The sequence below is a fragment of the Apaloderma vittatum genome, unplaced genomic scaffold (genome assembly GCF_000703405.1).
Source record: "Apaloderma vittatum isolate BGI_N311 unplaced genomic scaffold, ASM70340v1 scaffold15167, whole genome shotgun sequence".
Classification (NCBI taxonomy): domain Eukaryota; kingdom Metazoa; phylum Chordata; class Aves; order Trogoniformes; family Trogonidae; genus Apaloderma; species Apaloderma vittatum.
In genome coordinates, this window is record NW_009724722.1 from 25,471 (window position 1) to 47,794 (window position 22,324).

At 40.4% G+C, this 22,324-nt stretch overlaps 1 protein-coding gene across 1 annotated transcript in view; it reads right to left on the bottom strand.

Annotated features, from left to right (window-relative positions):
- Positions 1-22,324, bottom strand: part of LOC104276351 (protein kinase C alpha type) — a 94,064-nt gene that overhangs the window by 10,901 nt on the left and 60,839 nt on the right. Inside the window, exons 8-12 of the mRNA XM_009872632.1 lie at positions 6,456-6,599; positions 5,534-5,707; positions 4,216-4,307; positions 2,552-2,614; positions 1,905-2,043 (exon numbers count right to left, since the gene is read on the bottom strand). Coding sequence (XP_009870934.1) covers positions 1,905-2,043; positions 2,552-2,614; positions 4,216-4,307; positions 5,534-5,707; positions 6,456-6,599 — 612 coding nt within the window. The remainder of the gene's footprint in view (positions 1-1,904; positions 2,044-2,551; positions 2,615-4,215; positions 4,308-5,533; positions 5,708-6,455; positions 6,600-22,324) is intronic.

The following is a 22,324-nucleotide window of genomic DNA, read 5'->3' on the forward strand; positions in this document are numbered from 1 at the left end:
ACAACATTATTTCCCAAAAACTGATGAAAAGAGCTAATTCTCTGCAGTTGAGTGCAACACACTCGCAGGACTACCCTACTCTAGACATCTTCAAGAGTTTGCTCAGATTCAGCCCACTTATCTCCACCCAGCAGGGAATGGTACCGTGCAAATGAATCCTCATTATAATCTATTATAAATTTATAAATTTTCGCCCGTGGAAACGTGCTGAAACGCTCCCGCAAGCGAAACATGAATCTCACTTTGAAGTTTACCATCGACCCAGTTAGCAATTTGTCAGTCACAATAACGTCTTCAGAAATGAAAGAAAATCAGCCAAATAAATATCTGTTTGTAAGATAATAGAAAAGACTAATTTCCTCCCAGTTACAGAATGTTTTGGTAAAAGGGTTATTTTTTTATATGAAATTTCCTAATGAAGTAAAACAAATCATTGCAACGCTGACCCATATTGAGCGTTTTGGCACTGACAACACGTTCTTTGGTATTAACTGGCACAAGACTGGCCAGAGAAAGGACACTTTTTAATTTGTAATATTGGCTTCATTTATGTTTTGACAGGAGAAAATGAAATACTGCCCTGTTTGTTCTGACATCCTGCTGCAAGCAACAGCAATTTGTGGAAAAAATCAAGGTTTTATAAGACACAACATTTCACTCTGAAAAACATGAATTAGCAATGGGAAAAAAACAATCTTTTTTTTCCTTTCACAGAGCTGAAAAAATTCACCTTAGACACTAATTTACTCGTTCATGTATAAATCTCCCATATTCCAACAAACATTCAATTAGAGCCAGAAATGTTCCAGCCAGAATTGCCTCTTGCCCAACATCCAGTGAAACACTGAGTATCTTGGATCAGCGTAGAGCTTCTTGCATTGAATTTGCAGCCAAACAAATCAAGACTCTTGAAAGCTCAGTATGCACAAATACCAGATTTTAATGTTCATATATTTGAATCATTTCTAAATCACCACATGTGCTTGTTTTTAATGTTTTATATCTAAACTATTGAAATACAAATCAGATCCAGCCTGAAAATCTTAACTCTAAGCTCGTATTTATCACAGCACGTTAAAGTAGAACTGTGATCCTTGTGATCAAATTTTCATTTTAGACCCACTGCATTAGGTTTGTGTGCAAATGGGATTTTCAGTGGCTTGAAAGCAGCACAGGTATCACCAAGTCACAGACTACTCAAGGCAAATAATGTATTTATTACATCATCCCCACTCAAGCCCCAATCTTAGAGCTTTGTTCAGGCTTTCAATGACCGGAGTTTTCCTGAGATCCAGAGCAGAAACTCGTGACACCTGTGTACCACGTGTAAGACATGGCCTGGAAAAGACTACAGGAGCTTTAAACGGAGGACAGTGAAAAGCTTCAAGACCTCATGAGTCACTTTCCAAAAATCAGTGAGTGGTTTGCGACTTCCTGAAAATGCCAAACAACCCTTTAAATATATGTATTTTTTCAGCTGTGTGAACTTATGGAGAAATACATTAAATAACTGTGTTTGCTCCCAGTAAAATGTTTGCTGACCTCATCAATAACGCCCATGAACTCTCCGTGACTTCACAAATTGAAGCATTGAGTTTAGCCGAATAACATTTCCAGGCTACAAATCTAAAATCTCGTGGTGATCCAGCTTTTTAAGCCTTTTACTAGTATGTACAAAATCTGAAGCACTGATCTCATAAAAAGCTAGGTCATCAATCAACAGAGTGAAGCCTTATTGACAACGTTGTGTTAATTCACAGTTATCCAACAAGCTTCCAGAAGTGCAAACGGTGCCGTCCACACAGTACGCAGAGACACAGCTACCAAAACTTGGTGGTGTGAGATGCGTGTGGTGACACACCTCATTTCAGGGATTAAAAGTTCTTGAAACGGTAAGTATTTACCTCTGGTGCAATGTAGTCTGGAGTGCCGCAGAAGGTCCTGGTTGTCACTCCATTTAACATGTGTTCTTTGCACATCCCAAAATCAGCAATTTTAATGTGTCCTTCTGAATCCAACATCACGTTATCTAATTTCAGATCTCTGTGAAGAATCACAGTAATTTAATGTTAATGTTTAGGATCAACTAGGGCTCAATTTATCTACGTCAGAGTCTGGGCGGGGAACATGTGCAGCTCTTTGGGGGGCAGAGGGGACAGACGCGTGGCTGTCGGCAGGCTGGATGGAGCTGGGCACCTCACTGCAGGGACAGAAGAATGACCTGAACCTGGGCAGTTAACGAAGAGAGAGCTCTAAATGCCCACAAGCACACTCACACCGAGACTTCCAAACACAAAAAACTATTAAACATCATGCATGAGACAATGTTTTACATTCTCAAGAGTTTTCAGTTGAGTTGGGCAGCGCACAGAGGTCAGAGAAGCTCAAGCGGAGCCGTGGCTTTGGTTTCCAGCACCGACACAACAAAAAGAACGGTCCAGTGATTGCTTTTTATAAAATGCTTTTAAAAATGCACTGAAATGTTAAATAAATTGATCTTCTGGTGATTTTAAAAATAATACTGAGATTACTTATGCTAGATTATACTCACCTATAAATAATCCCTCTGTTATGGAGAAAGAATAACCCAACTGAGATCTCAGCTGCGTAGAACCTGTATGAAAAAAACCCAACAGATTTCTTATTGCTTCATGATTTCCTTCTGATAAAATATTTTGGAAATATATCATGATAAAGAATGATAGTACAACAGCACATAAATTATATAACATTCATAGTGTATATATATTAAAGTATAAAAATATATATATTACAGGCAGGTGACATAAAAGACCTCTTTGATTTGACTTTAAGAGATACATTTCAAGTATTTGATGATAAAATAATGCAGAATTAAAAAAAAAGAAAAAGAAAATGTCTCCCTAGAGTACAAAAAATGGTGCAGCTGGAGCACAGCATTTTACTGCACTGATCTAACTGCCTGCAAAGGTCCTTATCTCTAAGCACATATCAATGCAGAATTAAAGAATTCAGGTCAATTTACACTGCAAATCATACGGCACGAGTTAATTTGCAGAAACAGTACTCCTTTGTACAGGCTGTTAATGGAATAATTACATAAAGCTAATGAAAATGATTACCATACAAAATATAATTGCAGAATGCAGTTAAAAGATATACAATATTGATGGATGCTTGAAGTCAGTTGCTGTGGAATTGCGCAAATTATATGCAAGAGGATTATTTAAAGATGAGATTAATTTTTAGGCTAGCATAAGGGAAGGGAAAGCTCAGCTTGATGAGAGGTGTTTGCGAACACACGTGCTGGAAGATGCTCCACAGGCAGAAGCTGTCACACAGCACCGGAGTCTTCAGCGGGTGTTGGCAAGTTACATTTGCTGGGAGTCAAGGATGATCTGACACCTTTGAGTTTTTATTCAGCAAGCTGCTGAAATTTTGTTCTATATCTCTAATACTTATATTTAGAAGGCCTGTCATTTAAATGAGCCCCGATTACTTAAACTGAAATGAGAAACTGTTTTAGCTGAATTCTTAAAACAGTTGGTCGCACTTGATTTTAAAGTTTCACTTGTAAATGACTTACAAAACACGACTAAAGGATGACGAGATGTTATAAGCATGACCAAAATGATACTGATGGATCTATTCGCATTTGGGTATGCTACAGATCATTACCAGTTGCTCACTGATATGCCAGACGTACAATTACCTAAAAGGAATCATGTGTATAAACAGCTTCTAATAATTTACTAACTGCTCACAAATAAAACTTCTCTAAAAAAGTAGGATGACAGAAATTCTTACGTGATATACACTGAATTTGTCTTGAATAAACTATAATTTACCTTGCAGCGCTGAGTCTATTTATATTGCCTTTCCCTATAACATTCATTGAGACTCAAGTGTGCTACTCACATTTTTTATGCTCACTTTTAAAAACAACAGCAGAATACCAAGTAACATCTTTAATTTCCTGTTGCCTCGTTTAAATTCTTGTCACTTTTAAAGTAGACATCGCATGCCTTTGTTTGTGCTGTGTTTCTGAATAAAAAGGCATAGCTACCTTTGCCCTACGTGTGCAAACAACATTTTAAACATAAACTTCAGCCTTAAAAAAACAATCAAAAAAGGTCAGCCTAGACTTCATTCTGAACCTGGGAAGAAGAAGAAATCTAATCCTCTGACGGTGTAAAATTAAGATGATGACTTAAATAAATAAATGTGAACACTCACACTGCTTGTGGCTCCTTAAATTTTCCTACTTGCTGAATGTGATACATGAGATCACCACCATTCACGTACTCCATAACAAAATACAGACGGTCCTAGGGAAAAGTGTTAAAGACACGCACAAATACATTAGAGAAAATATTAGATATGCATTGATCAGCAAAAAAAAAAAAAGGCACTAATAAGTTATTATAAAGCTTTTAAGAATATTAGGACTCGTTGTACATTTTGGCAGAATTGATAGACCAGGAAATGGAACTGGAATGTTTTGTAAAACCTGCAAGAGTAAATGACTGATGAGATCTGTCCAGATTTGCCAATTTTAGTGATGTACTTTTATATACTATGTGTCTACAGCAGTTCCCATAACTATTCACATAATTCTGTCTTGAAAATCTGTCTCTCTAAAAATAAATAATAAAGTATGGTTAAAAATTCTTGCTTTGAGGCCATTTCCAATCCTTCCTAATAAGTTTTCCTTTAGAAGACCTGAGGTATTAAAAGTATACATTTTTGATTATTAAAAAGAGACAAAAAGAAAAGTTATTGCAGGGTTTACAAAAGTATCTGGAACCTTTAAAAGTGACACTAAACTATTTTCTCATAGACATATATTTCAGCGAGAAGAAGACAGCAATAAGTTATTTTTGTGGGGACATTTTTCTTTTACATAAGGACTTCTAAAGGCCGTATCCAGGTATCTCAGATCAAACACATGACCATAACCTATGCGACTATTTAGTGTTTGCTCATCCAGTGACCTTCAGACAATAAGACTTAAACCAAAAGGTCTGTCCCTCGTTTTTCAGAGGACTGAAAGGGAGCTCTCCAAGTGACTCCAGTAAGAATGTCCACTTCCCAGACGTACAGGGAAGGAAGGTTAAAAAAAAAGAACAATGCTATCCTCTGTGCCAGGGATGCCAGAAAATTAAATTAAATCCGTCAGCATTGATTCCTGACTAATCACCTCATGATATAACAGCTTTCATGACTTTTCGAGTACTATCCCCAGATCCTCAAAAGTATTTAGGAATCTTTGGGAATCTGGGCTTAAGGCTCTGATTTAGCAAAGCACACATTATTAAATTTATGAATTGTCACACTGGTCTGCTTGAATTACCGTATCTAGAAAAATCTTTAAACCTACATTTTATATTTAAAAAAGAGGTAATTACATGCAGTATCTCCTCCATCAGCATTTTCTATGTGCAGAAGCTATGATATATAGGTTGGATCATAATAAATGTTATCAAATTGATAAAATCCTTGATCACATCATATGGAAAACATCAGGGTGGTGAGAAAGATAGAGCTCACGTACAACTGTTTGGAAACAAGAGTGAAGCTGTGTCAGGAACGGTGGTTTATCTTGCAGTGCCAGAACTCGTTTTTCAACCATTGTACATTCAACATCATCATCCTGAATAACCACATCTTTTTTCAGTATTTTGATTGCATAGAGCTCTTCTGTCCCCTTCCTGTCTGCCAGCATCACCTGCACAAAGACAGACAGGGTGAAAATCGTCCCCCCCACCAAGGAGGGAAGGTGATTCATATGCCCCAAGATCTGTATAGATGGCAATCCAGCTCTTCCTCTTATTGGTATAGACTTGCTTGATCAAAACGCCAAAAATACCATCATTACTCACCCACTGCAAGAGTTGTACCCGTCATTTTAAACAAAGCCTGTGCCAAAACCCTCCAGGTTAATCGCGGGCACATTGCCAACGGGCTGATAAAATGTTAAGTCCCGAAGGACTTCTTCAGTAAAGGGCATTTTATCACATCAGTGGCTGTTCAAACAGTCAGAAAAATAGCAGTCCTTTCTTTCGGCTAACAAATATATAGATACTTTTCCTGGGTTTTCCCCAATATTCAGCCTTACCAATGTGGGTGACTTCCAGAAGTGGCAGAGTGACCTAGGTAGTAAAGCCAGAAAAGTAGACTTAATTTCCTTGAAACTGCCAAGAAGGGAGGATCTAAAAGTCAGCATCTGTTCCTTACATCTTTCCCAACAGTCTGAGGGGTCTTTTATTTTTACCTTTTCAAGAAAACTGCCACTCATGACTGACACTTGCTAGCCCTTACAGAATCATCCTACTCCGTGTTAAGAAAATCTCCCTCAAAAATAAACATCCTTTTGAGTCTGGATTTTGCTTCTTAGAGAATTATCCACTCACTGTTCCTCATGATAGAAAAAAAAAAAAAAGAATGTAAGTGGAATAGTTATTGAGAATTCCTACCTTCCCAAAGCTCCCCTTTCCAAGAACCATGAGAAAGTTGAAATCTGTCAGCTTCACCCTGTCCAGATTGTTGGATGGCACACTTGAGTTCTTGTCTTCTGTTGGAGTAATGACTTTGTTACCAGCTGGCCCGAGTTTGGCTTTCTGAAGAACATACACACACGTACACACACAAAAATAGGAAAGTAAGAAGTGTAGCCCGTTTTCTTGACTGAGTGGATCACTGGGTGAAGGGTACAATTAGAGATGACCATACTGGAGGTGGCATTCCCAGGAGAAAGGCTGCATAACAAAATTTGCACAGATATAATGTCGAAGGCTCATTCCAGCAATACTTTCGAGGTTATTGAGTGAATTAAAGTGTAAAACTGTGTACATGTATAACCAGATAAAAGCAGATATACTTATCTGGTTAGAAGAGCAAAACCAAAGCAAAAACCAAAGCCAAAGAAAAAAAAAAACACTTCTTCTCATGCCCAAAGCAGGTTTATCTGGTGCTTTTATTTTGAAATACGAAAAATGGCCTTCAAAAATATCATGCTATAATCTATTTATGGTATTCTAGGAAATTAACAGTCTCTTCAATCCATTCTCTTTAAAGAGGTAATTCTTAGCATCACTGCATAGCAAGAGTTAGAGCATCTTTGACATGCATTAAGAAAAATAACCTAGATTTCAAAAAAACCACACAGCACATGAGAATTAATGCAGATGAACATGGCCACTTTCAAACTAGCAAAACAATCAACTTTGATTTTCAATCAAGTGTTGATCTGGAAAAGGGAGGAAGGGAAATATGACATACAAAGGCTCTGCCTTGGCAAGGCAGTCTGGTTTGCAGAAGGTTGCAACAGTCTCAGTATTTCATATGAGACACCAATGTAATTGCTCGAGTTAAGTTGCATTTCAAATCTCAAAGTTAATAGAAGAGAAAAGGGTAAGACTCACCGCAACATAACGCAGGCTACAACATAACATCCCTCTTTTCCTCAAAATAGTCCCATATACCATCAGAAGCAAGGCCAAAAAGGTTTAATGATACTTTGGGATATAACTGCTTTCCCTCATCTATCTGGTGTGTAACCTCCAATATGGTTTATTTATTTTCTGCTGTTGACATACATTTGCAATCCAAGAATAACTGCTTTTCCCACTGCACCATGAAAGGATGGTATTTGTGTATTATCACTGTTTTACAGATAAAGTAAATTATACAAATTAAAGTTTATTCAAAGTCACACAGTAAATAATCCCTGTAAAAGCCTGGCCCGGCATACACCTTTGGCAGTCTCACTGAAAACTGGGAGGTACAAACTTTCCCCTCCCCAGACATGTTTAAAACCACAAGTTTGAAAGGGACAACTCCATTCACAGGCTGCAGCCCTCTGCCACTGCAGGCAGTCATGTCAAGTAATCCCCTGAGAAAATAACCACATTACTTGAAAAGTATATTCAGACCAAATGACTCTTCCTGCAACTCAATAAATGCAGAAAGTCTTAATACTCTTCCACGAGGATATGGATTTTGGCAGGTTTGATTTCTCTTCTTTTAACTGTAATACAGCTTAAAACATGGAATTTCTTCCCCCACTATTATTACTTGCTTGTATGAAAGCAGCACTTGGAGAAGCTAACGGGGACCACGCGCTGTGCAAACACTTAGGAAGAGCCAGTCCTGGGCACCAGCCCAAGTCCCCAGTGCTGCGGGGGACAGATGTCCCCTAGGCAGATCCTGTGTCTGTAACGGAGCTCTTTGTTGGGACAAAGCTCCTTCAAGGCTGCGACACAAGACTGAGCCATAAGCAAAACAAGCGAGAACAGAAAAATCCTAATATTCTTTATTTCTCTAGGATGAAGCAGCTTTGCTGGCCATGTCTTTCTGATGCTCTCACACACGGGACCTCACATAAAAGATCCCGTTCTTCTGACATTGGAAGCAATTTCAATATCCTTCTTTTCCCCAAGTAAGGGAGATCCAGATCAGGCACTGAATGGAAAACACTGGGTTTATTTCTTATATTTTAAACCCACGGGGTAGGCTGTCGGCAGCCTGTTTGAAAAGCGTGTCATTCAAAACAACAAACGAAATGTTGCTCCACGGTGGTTTGTTCCCAAGGTCAGGGCGAGGGCTCCCTGCAGCGCTGCAAGCCCCGGCTCGGGGCAGAACAGCTCTTTTCCCACAAAAAAAGAGCGGCAGATTCACGGCAGGCTCCTGCGGCCGCTGCCAGCGCTGCCAACACCCTGCTCCGTCACACACACGCGAGATCAAATTGTCAGGATCCGAAGGCGGCATCTTAAAATAATATCACAGAACCAAGCCAAGGCCTCTCTGCACCCTCAAGAAAACACTGACATTCAATGAGCCGGAGACATGCTCATCTACTTCCACGTTTTATCTTTTTTTTTAAAAAAATAAGACGTCGCTCTCAATCTGCTTATTTCTTTTTCACATGGTAGAGTTCTGAGGAGAACGTCGGTTGCCTCCTGCTCGGTTGGGTGGCTTCTGTGCCATCTGCTCCAGGTGGAGCAGGAGCTCCTCGGGCCGTGACGGATGATAGGCACTGATGGGGAGCGAGTCCCGGCCACCACATCCCAAGCGCTGAGCTACCTCGGGGCATCGGTGTGTGTAAAGAGAGAAAGAACCCTGGTGTAAAAAGTGTGTAAGAAAAGGTAGGAACATGGCACCCACGAAATTCCGGAGAACAACTTGACTTGAATGAAAGCAGGTGGATCCCGGTGGAATGGCTTAAGGACCTTATTAAATAATCACCTTATCAAAGACCCATATTTCCCTTCAGACAGGCCACTGGCCATTCATGAGCATGATGAAAAGTGTTTCTCACATTTAGCGTGTGAATCCCTTTTTTTGGCTTAAGGTCCTAGTGAAAATCTAGTAGGAATTTCAAAGCTGGCAAACATGGACTGTGAGAAAAAGAAAAGGAAACAATAATAATCCAAACCAAAACATTTCACAGATGATGCATTAAGAGCTACTGCAACATGTTTCAATTACGACTTAGCCTCAGGCAGACCATTTTGTCTTCTTCTTAGCAGTGTTCAAAAAAATTTCCAGAGCTACTGGAACAAAATTAGGCTACGGGCATGGATACTACATATAAAGGACTACAAACTAAAGCTACTGTTAAAATACAGCCAAGAAGAGGAGCACAACAAAAATAAATATGCTAGAGAAAATACTACATTAGTGATGCATTTTAATTCTCATAAATGAAATGTAAAAGCACACACCATTATTTCTGTCACCTCTGCATCCAGGATTGCTCTTGATGAATAGCTTTACTGTTTACGAGAAGGGAAGAGAATCTGTTTGAGGTTTATGCTCTGTTAAGGTCAACTTAAGAACTAAAAATAGGACAGACATTGGATGGAAGTGATTTCCAGCACTCCTGAGGATGCTGTTTTAACAACAGAACTAACCATGGAGGAACAAAGAAGTCCAGGGCTCCCTCGGATAGAAAAACTGCGTGTAAGGAGAGCAACTTGTGACGCAGAGCTTTACACATGCAAAACTGAAAATGGATATTAAAACTTGCTTTAGCTGAAGAAGGCATTCCAGGCCCTGGATTAATCAGATTGCTTGGCTTAACATCTTTGATGAAAACACGATATTGTCACACCGAAGCCAGCTTGCAGCAAACCAACCAGGAAAACAGTATGTTAAAGATAAATTAGTCTGCACTAGTAGCAGAAGAGTTAATCTTAAAAGAAAACAAGACATGCACGTCATCTTACTTCCTCTGGTTTGGACGCACCTTATCTCGGCCAGTTCTTTTACCCTGAAACCACAGGTGAGACAAACTTTATATATTCAGCCCAAATTCACTTCTTCATGGAGTGTTACAGAAGTTACAGTGTGTTACACTGGAGAAGCTCTTGAAATTCAGTATTTGCTTTTTGACCAAGATACCTCAGCTTTGGCAGTAAAAGTGTTTTCAATTCATTCTTCATCTAAATGTAACAATTGGTCTTTTAATTAAGTATGAAAAAACTATTCGCCAAACCCTAATGAGGAGTGGGAAACAAAGAAGAAAAAGAACTGATTTGGGGAATAGTAATCTGCTATTTCACTCAGTTTTTTAAATCCCAGTAAATGTTCTTGCTGAATCTTTTCAAAATTTTGTGATTTTTTTACTGTGAAGACAATAGGACAAAACATTAAATCTGAACATTAGCATTTCTGCTTTCTAGCTATTAACTACAGCTCAGAAACTTAAAAATTACAGAGCAAAATGAGTGCACCGGTCATCTTTCCCACTAGCCAATAAAATAAAATTTGTGAAGAATCAAAAACCAATGCACAATTCACATTCGTACCCTCAGTCTCTTTAGGGCAACGAGCTACATATCGTTATGTCAGAGCTTTAACACCTTGTGTCGCTCACTTTCATTATTTATGCTCTGCTGCTGTTGGCAACACTCTGCTCAGCGCAATGGGCTTTGTTCCATACGGAAAACGAACACTGGATTTCAACCCTGCCTGAACCTGCGGCCACATCCCACTCTCCTCCAAGCACAGCTTCAGAAGGGAAAACCCCACATCGTTCCCCCTGAAAAATCATTGAAGCCAACAAGTGCAACTCAGCAGAAGATGCATTTCATGGTTGTCACGGCAACTCGCTCTTAGCACGCCGATGCCCAGCAGGGAGATCTAGCGGTAACAAATTTTCAAGAGGAGAAAGTGATAAATGAAGAATATTTAACGACAGCGCTGAATCCCCGTCATGTGGGTGGAAGGATGCGCACACGCAGCTGCTGCATGGAAGCAGCACGTACGCTTGTCCCCGTGTTTCATGCCTCTCTGGTTGGCTCCACCGACACCTACCGGGACCTTAGAGCCTCGGAGAGCTCTGCTCTCAGCAGCCCAGACTCTGCCAGACACAGCTCGGCCTTGCCGGGCACACCAGCATCTTCACACTCCTCCACAGCTCCTGGCACCGGCTGCTTTGCCCAGGCAGTTGCATTCACCTCAAAGAGCAAATGAATGATGTGACAACTGAGAGCAGCGCTGGCTTCAGTCGCCAGTGTGAAAAAAATCAGTTTCGGTAGCCCCAAGGTCAGCAGTCAAACGACTGCCTGAGGAGGCTTCATCTCAGGTCTCAAGACTTTACTGAGATCCACAGAACAGGAATGTCCTCTTGCCAGGATTCAATTCCTCTGCAAAACCCTAACAAATCCCTGCTTCTCACACTGCAACAAGTTCTCAGAAGTTCTTTGCTAGACCCCAGCGAGCTCCTCAGATATCGCCGGGTGACAGAACCATCTCACGCTAGCACAAACTGTCCCCAACGCTTCCGTTCCTTTTGAGTCTGGAATTAGCCTGAAGCCAGAGCAGAGGTGCGGGTAACACTCTGCAGATCACTTGAAGAAACAGCAAAACAGGTGTTGAGAAGCGATGAAAGGAACAGTTGGGACAGTAACGTTCTGGTTTCACTGTTACAGCCCAGGAGGCTTTGGCTGCAAGGGTGACATCAATGCTCAGTTCTGCCTGCTGCTACCCGGACTCTACACAAGAAGCATCAGAGCAGCTCAAACCTCCAACAAACCACAGGAGATGTCACTGACTGAACTGGCAACACTCATACTAAGGACGTAAAAAGGAGAAACTGAAATAATTTATGCAAGACTCAAGGAAAGACAAAAAGCCTTATTCAGGTTTCCAGTCATGAAACCTCAATGGGGATTTTGATCCACAGGTTGAGCCATTAGCAAGCATTTAATAAAGTAAATAAGTCCGATAAATTTCAAATCAAAATCTAGAGGAAAAAACTCCCACTCACTGAAATATTCTCCATCATTGGGACAGCTTGTTTCTTACATTATTGCATTTCCAATTCTATGTAATTATAGATGCTATGAATGACTATCAATTTCCTACTTACATAACTTAATTACCAGGATGCTGAGAAGCTGAAATGAGAAGAGTCCACTTCCAAGCCCCAGCACGACCTCCTACTTCACCAGACTGAGTTTTAAGCTTAATATCACAACCGAATGCAAGCTCCTAATTCATTAGCGGAGAGTTTTGTAGTCATGGAAACAATAGAGAAAAGAGAAAGTTAGGGCCTCAGCTCAGGATGATGTAGCAACCCAGCAGCTCTAACCAGAGAGGGGATGGCATGAGCCTTAGAGCTTGGGCCAGCCTCAGCTCACGTCCTTGCTGTTGGAAGCCAACAGGGGGAAAGGACTTCCTTGGCCATTTTACCTGCTTCCCTACAAAACATGCACTGAGCAATCCAGGGAGATGCTTCCACATTAAATTTCCTGTGAAACAGAGCAAAAGACACAGTCTCTGTCTCTTGGGCATCTTTCCTTGGCTTAACAAATGCTCATGAAGAAGTCAACACACAGCTTTTCCCCACCTTACTGTGCACTCTCACAAATTCTTATTTTTTCCTGTCAGGAACAAAAAACTAATGAACTAAATTGCACTAACGAATGTACGTGCACATATTTCTCCATGCAGAGAGGATCCTGCTCAGATTAGAGTGCACAAGAGGCTGCAATCCAGAGAGACACGCCGTACCAGAGAGATGCACTGCGCCACGGACACGGTCGAGGATGCATGAGGTTTTCACAGATCATTTTCCAGCCACGTGTTTCTTGGTGAAATGGCATCCTTGCAAAATTTCCCTGCACCAAGGAAGACCCTGAAAATATGCAATAAGTAGAAAACTGCACTCCTATTTATTTTCATGATGGCGACGTCACTATGGTCAACTAGTATGTAGCTAGTGAAGAACACACTGTATAAAAGTGAAGTAAAATTTCAACAACTAAAACAGTTATTGAAAAAAGAGCTGGGGAAAAAAATATCATTCCCATTGCTAGTAAAAAGGCACGAAAGCCAACAGGATGGTTCATAAAAATATAAACAGGGAGGGTGATAAAACCCTACCTGGGAGCTAAATAGAGGCTATTTTATGTCTTTATTTTACTCTTCCTCTCATTTCCTCTCCTCCTCCCATTAAACATGTGCCATACTTACCCTTTTTGGTTAGTAATAGTAAATTTATTTAAAGGATTTGCCTGGAAAGAATTTGTGCCATATGTGAAAAGGATTAAAAATACGTTTTTTTGAGAAAGTATGTCCAAGAACACAGGAAACCCACCCCTGGTGCCCACCCACCTGCTGTACTGCTTTGCTCATCAAGTAGGAACGACAGCATCAGAGCGTTCATGAATTAATTTGAGTTACAAAAAACAGAAAAGAAAGCGAAGTGGCCCACAAAGAACTCTGGATGATTAGCAAAATGGAGTTATTTGACCAATCCTAGGATGAGCTGTGTGTTTGGAACCCATGACTCTTCTACAACTTGCAGGTTCACAAAATTCATGAGATTTTTCTGCATAGTGACTCAGACGTTCCTATAGAGGTTCATTTCTAGCATGTAAAGCTGAGCACGACGAAGGCAGAAAGGCAGGAAATTGCAGAATTCATGAGGCACCTGAAGGTAGAAATGAACTGAGCAATATAAAGGTGAGCAGAGGAAACACTCGCTCTTATGGCTGCAAATCGTTAACTTATTTTGATTAGAGGAAAAACTATCAGTGGTGCCAGTTAAAAATCCTGAATAAAGAGCAGTATGAAAATCATTATACTGAATTTTATCAAAACAGCAGTTTAATTTAATGGCTATGTATCTTTCTAAATATATACACACAAACAATTTGCACAATTTCATTTCTTTCAGGACTTTTGCCAGAGAGCTTTTTGGTTTGGGAGCTATTCTGCGTTCTGTGCTGACCCCTTGTGGTTTCTCGCTCCGAGGAGAAATGATTTTTTCAAGCTCAATACACATTAAATGGATGTTTACATAGCACAAAGGCAGTAAGAGAATCCTAAAGGACAAGATAACAGTTTAATATACCATACAGCACAACATTTTAATATACCATACAGCATCTCAACAGAGCTGCTGGGTGTTTTGGGGGGGGGGGGTTTATCACATTTCCTATTAATTTCTTTTTCTAAAATTTTGTGTTGCTGTACAGAAGTTAAACCCATATGAAGTACTTGAAAACATGATTTCTAAAAAATTCTCAGACTTGCCAGGCACAAGATGAAGGTAACCATGAGCCCTAGAAAACATAGACAATAGAGTCAAGTTACTATGAAAGCAAGTAATTTGAAAAGGGATGTATTTATCCCAAGAAGAGTTTCAGGGAATATCACCCTGGACAACGGATGTCTGGCTGTGAGCGGTGGACTCTAGGGAGGGAAGAGTTTCCAGTTACCCAGTTGGCACTGTCAACATGTTTAATCTGTTTAATAATCCTACAGCCACCTGAGTCTACTTTATTTTCTGCCTTTATTGCCAACCACACTTTCCCCTGGAACAGAGCAGTATCTAACTAGATGAAATGTAATTAAAAGAAGCTGCCTAGGAATAATATTAAAGAATTCTTGCAGAAATATCCTGCGGTAGTGGTAATAAAAAGCCCTAACAACTAATATGGTGCTAGAATGGCAAATACCTAAGTGTGAAAAAACCAATTGCTTTTATATATGTTCCTTAATTTTTTAATTCTGAAAATAAGTGCTAATTTTCAATAAAAGAAAAAACTAGAGTGTAGAAATTGCTTCTAAGCATAGAAGTAATTTCAGTGCAGACAAAAATAAATTCTGTCCAAAATAATATTTAAGGATTTCAGTTCTACGTGATCTTAGTGCAAATCCCTGCAATCAAACAGTGCAATCATGGAAAGCTGCAGACTAGGACTGATTTTAAAACATAAGGATTCTGCATCCAAGTCTTAACACGCTATGAAATTATTTAATGCACACAAATGCACATATGCAAAGACAAAAGTGTTTCCTGCATGATGTTGCAAAAATAATCTATACAAATACATACTTTGCTGGCAGAACAAAAGCACCATCAATGTGTGATCCTTCCCAATATCTGGTAATTTCATAAACAAGTATTTCTGCTGTTTGAGCTCACTCACAGCAGTCTCGAATTTGCTATGGTGTTACAGAATCATTTTTTTGTACATTTTACTCATTTCTAGCTCAGAAATGCTCCATTCTCCTCAGGAACACAGCCTTCCTTCTTCGTCTGCTCCTGCTGTTCCCTTTCAATTCCGATCCTGTAAACTTGGGAGCACAACCTCCCCAGCAGCGCCACATAAACTGATTTATCTACGAAACCATTTCCAAAGACGTGCTAACGTCAGGGGCCATCAGCCTGCAGCGGGCACTGCCGCTCTGGGGCTCAGGTTAGAGTGGTAAGTCACTCTCAGCAGCAAGGAAAACAGGGCTTTGTAATAATTTAGAGAGAAAAGACAGACTATAAACAAGGAAGCATTTTTCTCCATGAAAAAAATCGAATTCTTGAGTCTTCGCATCAGAACAGAGCACTAACTTTCTTTGTTGGAATTTGTGTTTCTAATTCTCAAGGACTTCAGGGCGCATTTTGCCTGCAAAGCAGCAGCTGTAGGAAAGTGTTCAGCTCAGATTTTTAGATGCACTCCTATGATGAAAACGAATTGACCAAGGACTTCTGTCAGCTCGTGTCAGGGCACTTCAAGGGCTTGATTTTACACCACGATGTTGGACATAACTTCATATTTATCCCAGATACATTCTTCAGTGTAACTTTTGCCCTGGTTTAAAATCTGTTTAAACAGAGAAACTTGCAACTTCTCTGCATTAAATGAGTTTCATCAATGAAACCACCACGCGATTTTCTTTTCAAATAAGAAAGGCGTAAAGGACTGAGGAAGGGTAGTCCTCTTCTCTACAGGCTTTTCTGAGATAAAGAGTCAAGGTTAAAAGAAAATAAGTTACTGATCACCTAACAACGATTACTCCATTAGGAAATATTTGGCAATGACAAATGGTCTTGTTTGTTTTTCTGGTTCAGTATACAAAGAGTTGGCAAAATCATGCATTAATAATATAAACAACCCTTCAAAAATAAAATTTAATTTTTAAATTAGGTATTTTAAGCTTTGAGCTCTAACATGTGAAATACTCTAGGTCAACTTAAATTGTAAAAACACTATTCAAAGATGATAATAGTTTCAACCTTACATTCTTAAGACATGTTATAGCACAGGAGCTTCAAATTTAAACTGTAGAAACTAATATACGAAACTGGTTGTGTCAGTACTGTTTGCCCTAAAGAAGCAAGATAATCTGTTAGAAACACATGCACATAAAAAGTCCACACATGTATATCTCAATGCTGCTATGTATCTTTTATGGAAATAATTCAGTGATGTGGAGATTGGTGAAAGAAGTAAAACAGAAAGTAAACAGGTAAATTGGTATTTCAGGTGTCAGAGCATCCGTGCATATGGGTAGTATCTCTTATGATATAGCATACTCCAATGAACATATAGCAATATATGTAGTATATTATATCATAAAGCACGCATGCTGTAGTATGTAAATTTATCTACGTAAATACACAGTGAACATGGGCATTATGTGATCTGTGGAAGTTATTTAAAGTTCTATGAGTGTCCTTCAAATTAAAGATGCACCATTTTCCATGAGAAGGTGGCGTTCACCTGACCGATTCGTTCAAAAGGAAAGGCACGCTGCATCTGCCGAGGTTTGATGACCCCTTTTTTCTAATCTGGGGAGTACTTTGTGACAAATGAAAGACTGATACTTCAAATTTATTTTATCCATTAGAGGAGCTTAAACTGGAGGAAAAAAGAGTGCATCCTTAAAATACGGCAGAATGAAAGTGGATTTAATAAACTTCAAACATTGGTAAAGAGGGGTGTGTGAAGAAAAAGGTGCAGGAGAACAGCGAGGAGAAAACTACCTTGGAGAAGTGGATATTTACGTGACAGTCCTGGAAGAGACAGGAAAGGGAGAAACACTGCTTCGTTAGCAAAGGGCTGGCAAAGCAAAGCAACAACAATTAGTAGCAGAAATAAACAAACAAAGACACAGCAGCAAGAACACAGAAATGGACACGTCTGTTACGCACAGAAAAATCCCAGAAAAGAAATCGTGGTGTTAATCCCCGTGCCGGTAAGGAGCTCAGCACCGGGAAGGACAGGGCTTCACGCGCCTGCTCTTAACGTCAACCTCAGCCTTGCACATACAAGCACTTCATGCATGAAACATTCCACGTGTTGCTCGACCACGGCAATGCATGACGCTAACTGTGGGTGCAGGTGTGTGCTCTGGGCTCCCAACAACTAACGAGTGCTGTAGACGAGTGACAGCACAAAAGCTGCTTCTGATCTTCCTTTTTTTTTTGCTTTGTTTTGAGACACACATTTAACCTTTACATCAGGGATAAAGACATCTCTGCTACCAGTTTTTCTACATACATTCTTCACCTTAAATCACAACACACAGACTGAGAAAAGCCTTTCAGAAACCACAAGCTGCTACAAACAGAGACCAGAGATGTATGGCAGCTGGTGAAGAAATTTCAAGTTCTCTAGTTTCAGACATGGTGAGTGGATGGGAAACCTCCATATAACTGCGTAAGGGAACTCCCTGTGATAAACTACATTATAGAACAGATGGAGACATTTAACAGCATCTCTATAATGCTGCAAACTATTCTCTAATGATTAAATATGCACAATTTAAAAATAGGAATGAGTGCCAAGGCCAAAAAGAGAAGCTCTTCTTTTTATATCTCCATGTATATAATGAGTGTGGATTGATGTGCCAGTGATATTTTGGCTGGTCATGATTTCAGTGCAGCTCAGTGTCTCTTTCCTGAAAAGCAAATTTAATCTTTTCATTTACAATTTAAAGTGTCAGCAATGTTATTTCTCTTTTCCATGTCACCTCTGCTGAACTGCCTGAAGTTACAGTTATTGCTTCAAAATGGGAACACATACTGGTTAGATACAGGTAGGGCAGAGATTGCATTTTTTTTTTTTAAAGAGTAAAATAACTGCAATATAACAGCTCTGGGGTAAAAACATCACTGTCCTTCAAAGACAGTGTCCTTCTTTTCTTTTAAGAAATGTCTCCTTTACAGCCCTTACAGGACTTACACACAGAGACCAGAAGAACTCAACTCACAAATTCACAAAAGCACAAGCTCCTCTGTGCTTTTTTTTGAATGAAAATACATTCAATTAGAAAATTCATTAGGTTCTTAAGTGAAACCATCCCTGGAGGCTTCTGGTAGGGCCCTGGAGATGCAACTGCAGCGTATTTACCCAGCCTCCAGCTCAGAACTGAAACTACTCTAGGATGTTCTGGCCGTTGATTAAAGGCAAGAAAGAAAAAGTCCTTTTGACCTAAGACTACTGTGTATAACAGAAAAAGTGCCCTATTAATGCAGAAAGTACTGTCCTCCTCCTCTATAATAAAGCAGCCAGAAATCACTTTAAAAAAAAAGAACTAAAGGGAGTGTTAAAGATCTAAGAAATGCAGTACCTCCAGTGAAACCAACCAAGGCACTGATGTTCAGAAAGGGAATGATAAATAAATGAAAAAGGTTTCTTTAGCGTTGGACTATTACAGCCCTGAAACTCATCAAAAAGTTTTAATTGTGCCTGGACACCTGCGGATATTTTCAAATACCATTTAACACCAGCTGTACTGCCCCAAGGAGAGGTCTGATGGTGTAAATAAGCATTAACTCTGCGTGCAAGAGACAGCTATGTGGATTGACATAGGCGACTTGTCATGAATTCATGTCTTCACCCAAGTTTGGTCCCACAAAACGCTGTTCTGCGTACTGGAGGAGTTTGGTACCACATCAGAAGCAGAAATATCTACAGGTCCTGTGTCACTGGAGAGGTTCCATGTATTTATAACCAAGCCTGATGGCCAAGCACCACATTGTCCCTGTTCTCATATTTAAAATGGTAAGGCATTTTAAAAGGCATTTTCTTTAGGATCATAACAACAGTTATGTTTAGAAGCACTGAGATGTCACCAGAATGTCACCACTGACTGTACACCTCCCATTTTCAGATACAATAACCACTCTGCTCTGAACTCCATTCCCCCTCTCCTTATGTTTCATTCTGTTTAGGCTACAAAGAGAAATTACACGCCTCACTTCTGCAGAAGGAAACTACAGGTCTAGCTTCCGCACAGCCTTCACCAGCGACTCCCCTGGCACAAAGCAGCTGAAAACAGAACTCGTGCACTGACGACCTGAGAAAAGCCAAAGCAGCTGCGCGAGGTGTCCACCCCACCAGCTACAGCCCCGGGGAAACACCTCAAAGCCAGGTCATGTCGTTGCTTGGCAGCAAAGAGCCCATCAGGAAACTGTACTAGAACAAATAAGAGCTGCTCCAGGATGGTTTAACTACCACCTGGGTCAATCCCAGGAAGGGGAGACCGGAAATGAAGCATACACCCAGTATGGGCACGTGCCCTGGGTACCTGCCTGGCCTTCCCACGACACACGGGTTTATGGAGCTGGCGACTAGGTCAACTAACAGACGGAAGTGGTACCTGCTTTTGCCAACACTGACTGGCAATTATTTTGCAGGAAAAGTACTTAGCGGAATAACACCATCTTATTTTGGAGTGATTTCAATGTTCCTCACTAAATTAAATGGAACGGTACAAAAACATGAGAAGCATCCATGAAAAGCCACTCACGCCTGATGTCTCAGCTGACATCTCCGACGTGCACACAACTCGATGCCATGGTTATGCAGCGGTAGATGTGGGTGTCTGTCCCGAAGGAAGCACTCCCCCAGGTCCACCAGTATGGTCCCTCATGGATCCCCATGTGGGGACAGTGGTCTGAGCTCTCTCTTGGGAACTAAGGGAACAATTTTGTTCTACTGAAACCCATGCAGAGAGCTACACTACAGGAAATTAGAAGAAAATGTCTTAAGTGTTTGTACCAGGAGGACTATTACATATCTTCCCCGTTGATGCCTTAAAATGAAGATTATATGAGCAGTAACCTATTCCCTGGTAACAACTTGCTTGGATCACTTCAATTACCAAAGCCGACTGTAGTGACTCAGATCGCTCCCATCGTTTAATATACCTTGTACTTGGTAAATGTATCCACATGAAAGGATTATAGCTACTCTGTTCCTTTTCTTATTAAAAAAATTGATTCATATGGACCATAACGGCTACTTTATTTTTAATAACATTTTCCATGATGGTAATATGGAAAGAAGGAGACAGGCAGAATAATTAACCAGCTTACTCTTAAACCGGTATTATTCTATTATTATTCTAAGGTGATATTTACATAGTAAAAAGTGCTTTACTAAGCAGCAAATTGCAGGAAACAGGGCTTGACAAAAGTGAAACAACTTCCTACAATAGAAGTCCTAGAATTCGCACATTTCTTTTCCCCAAGTGAAAAAAATCAGAACAATGTTCTACTGGGCAAAAACATATTACTGCTTAAGCCACAACAAGGTTTGAAAAATACAGTAAGGCTGCAGCATTTCAACAATCTTGCTTTTTTGCTTTGACTAGTAAAATACTGTAACAGGAAAATATGTGTGTAACAAGTAGTGGATATTGCAGTTAAAAGACTTGCTAGTTTGGTCCATGGAGCCTCCTGGGACTGGTGGGAGTTCCCATGGCAACCTCAGCACGGACAATTATGGAGCAGCTCCAATTATTCTGAATATGCCTGGTGAGAATGGAGTTTCGTTTTGAGATGGCCACAAATAACGGCGTTCCGGAGAGAAAATTCACAACCAAAGGTCAAAACCAAATGAAAAACAGTGACAGATTTTATCCTGCCTCCACTTCCTACAGGAGTATATTTTTATCTCTAAATATTAATAATGATGTATCATCTATAAATCACTGAAGATGGATCTGACCATACCGCTAAATGAGCACATAATTGATTTGTAAGTTTTAGTGATAGGTGAGATCCAGAAAATATGTAGATTGATTAAAATTGGTTGTATAGAAAAGACTGCACTGCAGCTACGCATCATATATCTCAATTTCTATACACGGGACAACTTCATATAGATAATACATAGTATGTAAAAAGAAAACTCCTTGCAATAAAGTCTAAAGATACTTAGCGAGGTCACTGTCTGATTCCATTAATGAAACCACCATCCTCCTCAACACTTCTCTTCTTTTTCCAAATCTGGTCCCATTTGTTGGATGTCATCTAAAGCCACTGGGCACAAGTCAGGCGTTAATTTGTCAGCTCGTTAAGACCTGGCAGAATGGGCCATGAGGAAACTTTTTCTCATTGTCGTGGTTTGACCCTGACCGGCAGCCAGGTGCCCACAGAGCTGCTCTCTCACCCTCCCTTCTCCACTCAACAGGGGGAGAAAATATATCGAAGGGCTCAAGGTTTGAGATAAGGACAGGGAGATCATTTTCATGTACCATCCCGGGCAAAACAGACTCGATTTTGGGGAAATTAGTTAGATTTATTAAAAGAACAAATCAGAGAAGAGTAGTGAGAAATAAAAAAAAACAAAACCACAGATCTTAAAAGAAAAAAAAACCTTCCTCCCATTCCTCCCTTCTTCCCGGGCTCAACAGCAATCCTGGTTTCTCCACACCCTCCCCCCAAGCGGCGCAGGGGGACAGGAAATGGGGGTTACAGTCAGTCCATCTGACGTTGGTTCCTCTGCTTCTTCACTCTGGAGGAGGACTCTTCACTCTTCCCCAGGGTCACTGTGGGGTCCCTCTCACGGGAGACAAGCTTCATGCTCTCTTCTCTGGCGTGAGTCGTCCCACGAAGGGCAATTCGTCACAAACTGCCCAACATGAGACACCTCACGACAGGCAGCCCTCCCCTCGTGAGCCTGAGGTGCAGTCCTTCCAGGAAAACTGCTCCAGCGCGAGTGCCCCGCAGCGTCACAAAAGTCCCACCAGCCAACCTGCTCCAGCGTGGGCATTCGCTCCTCCATGGGCTACAGGTTCTGGCAGCGACCTGCTCCAGCGT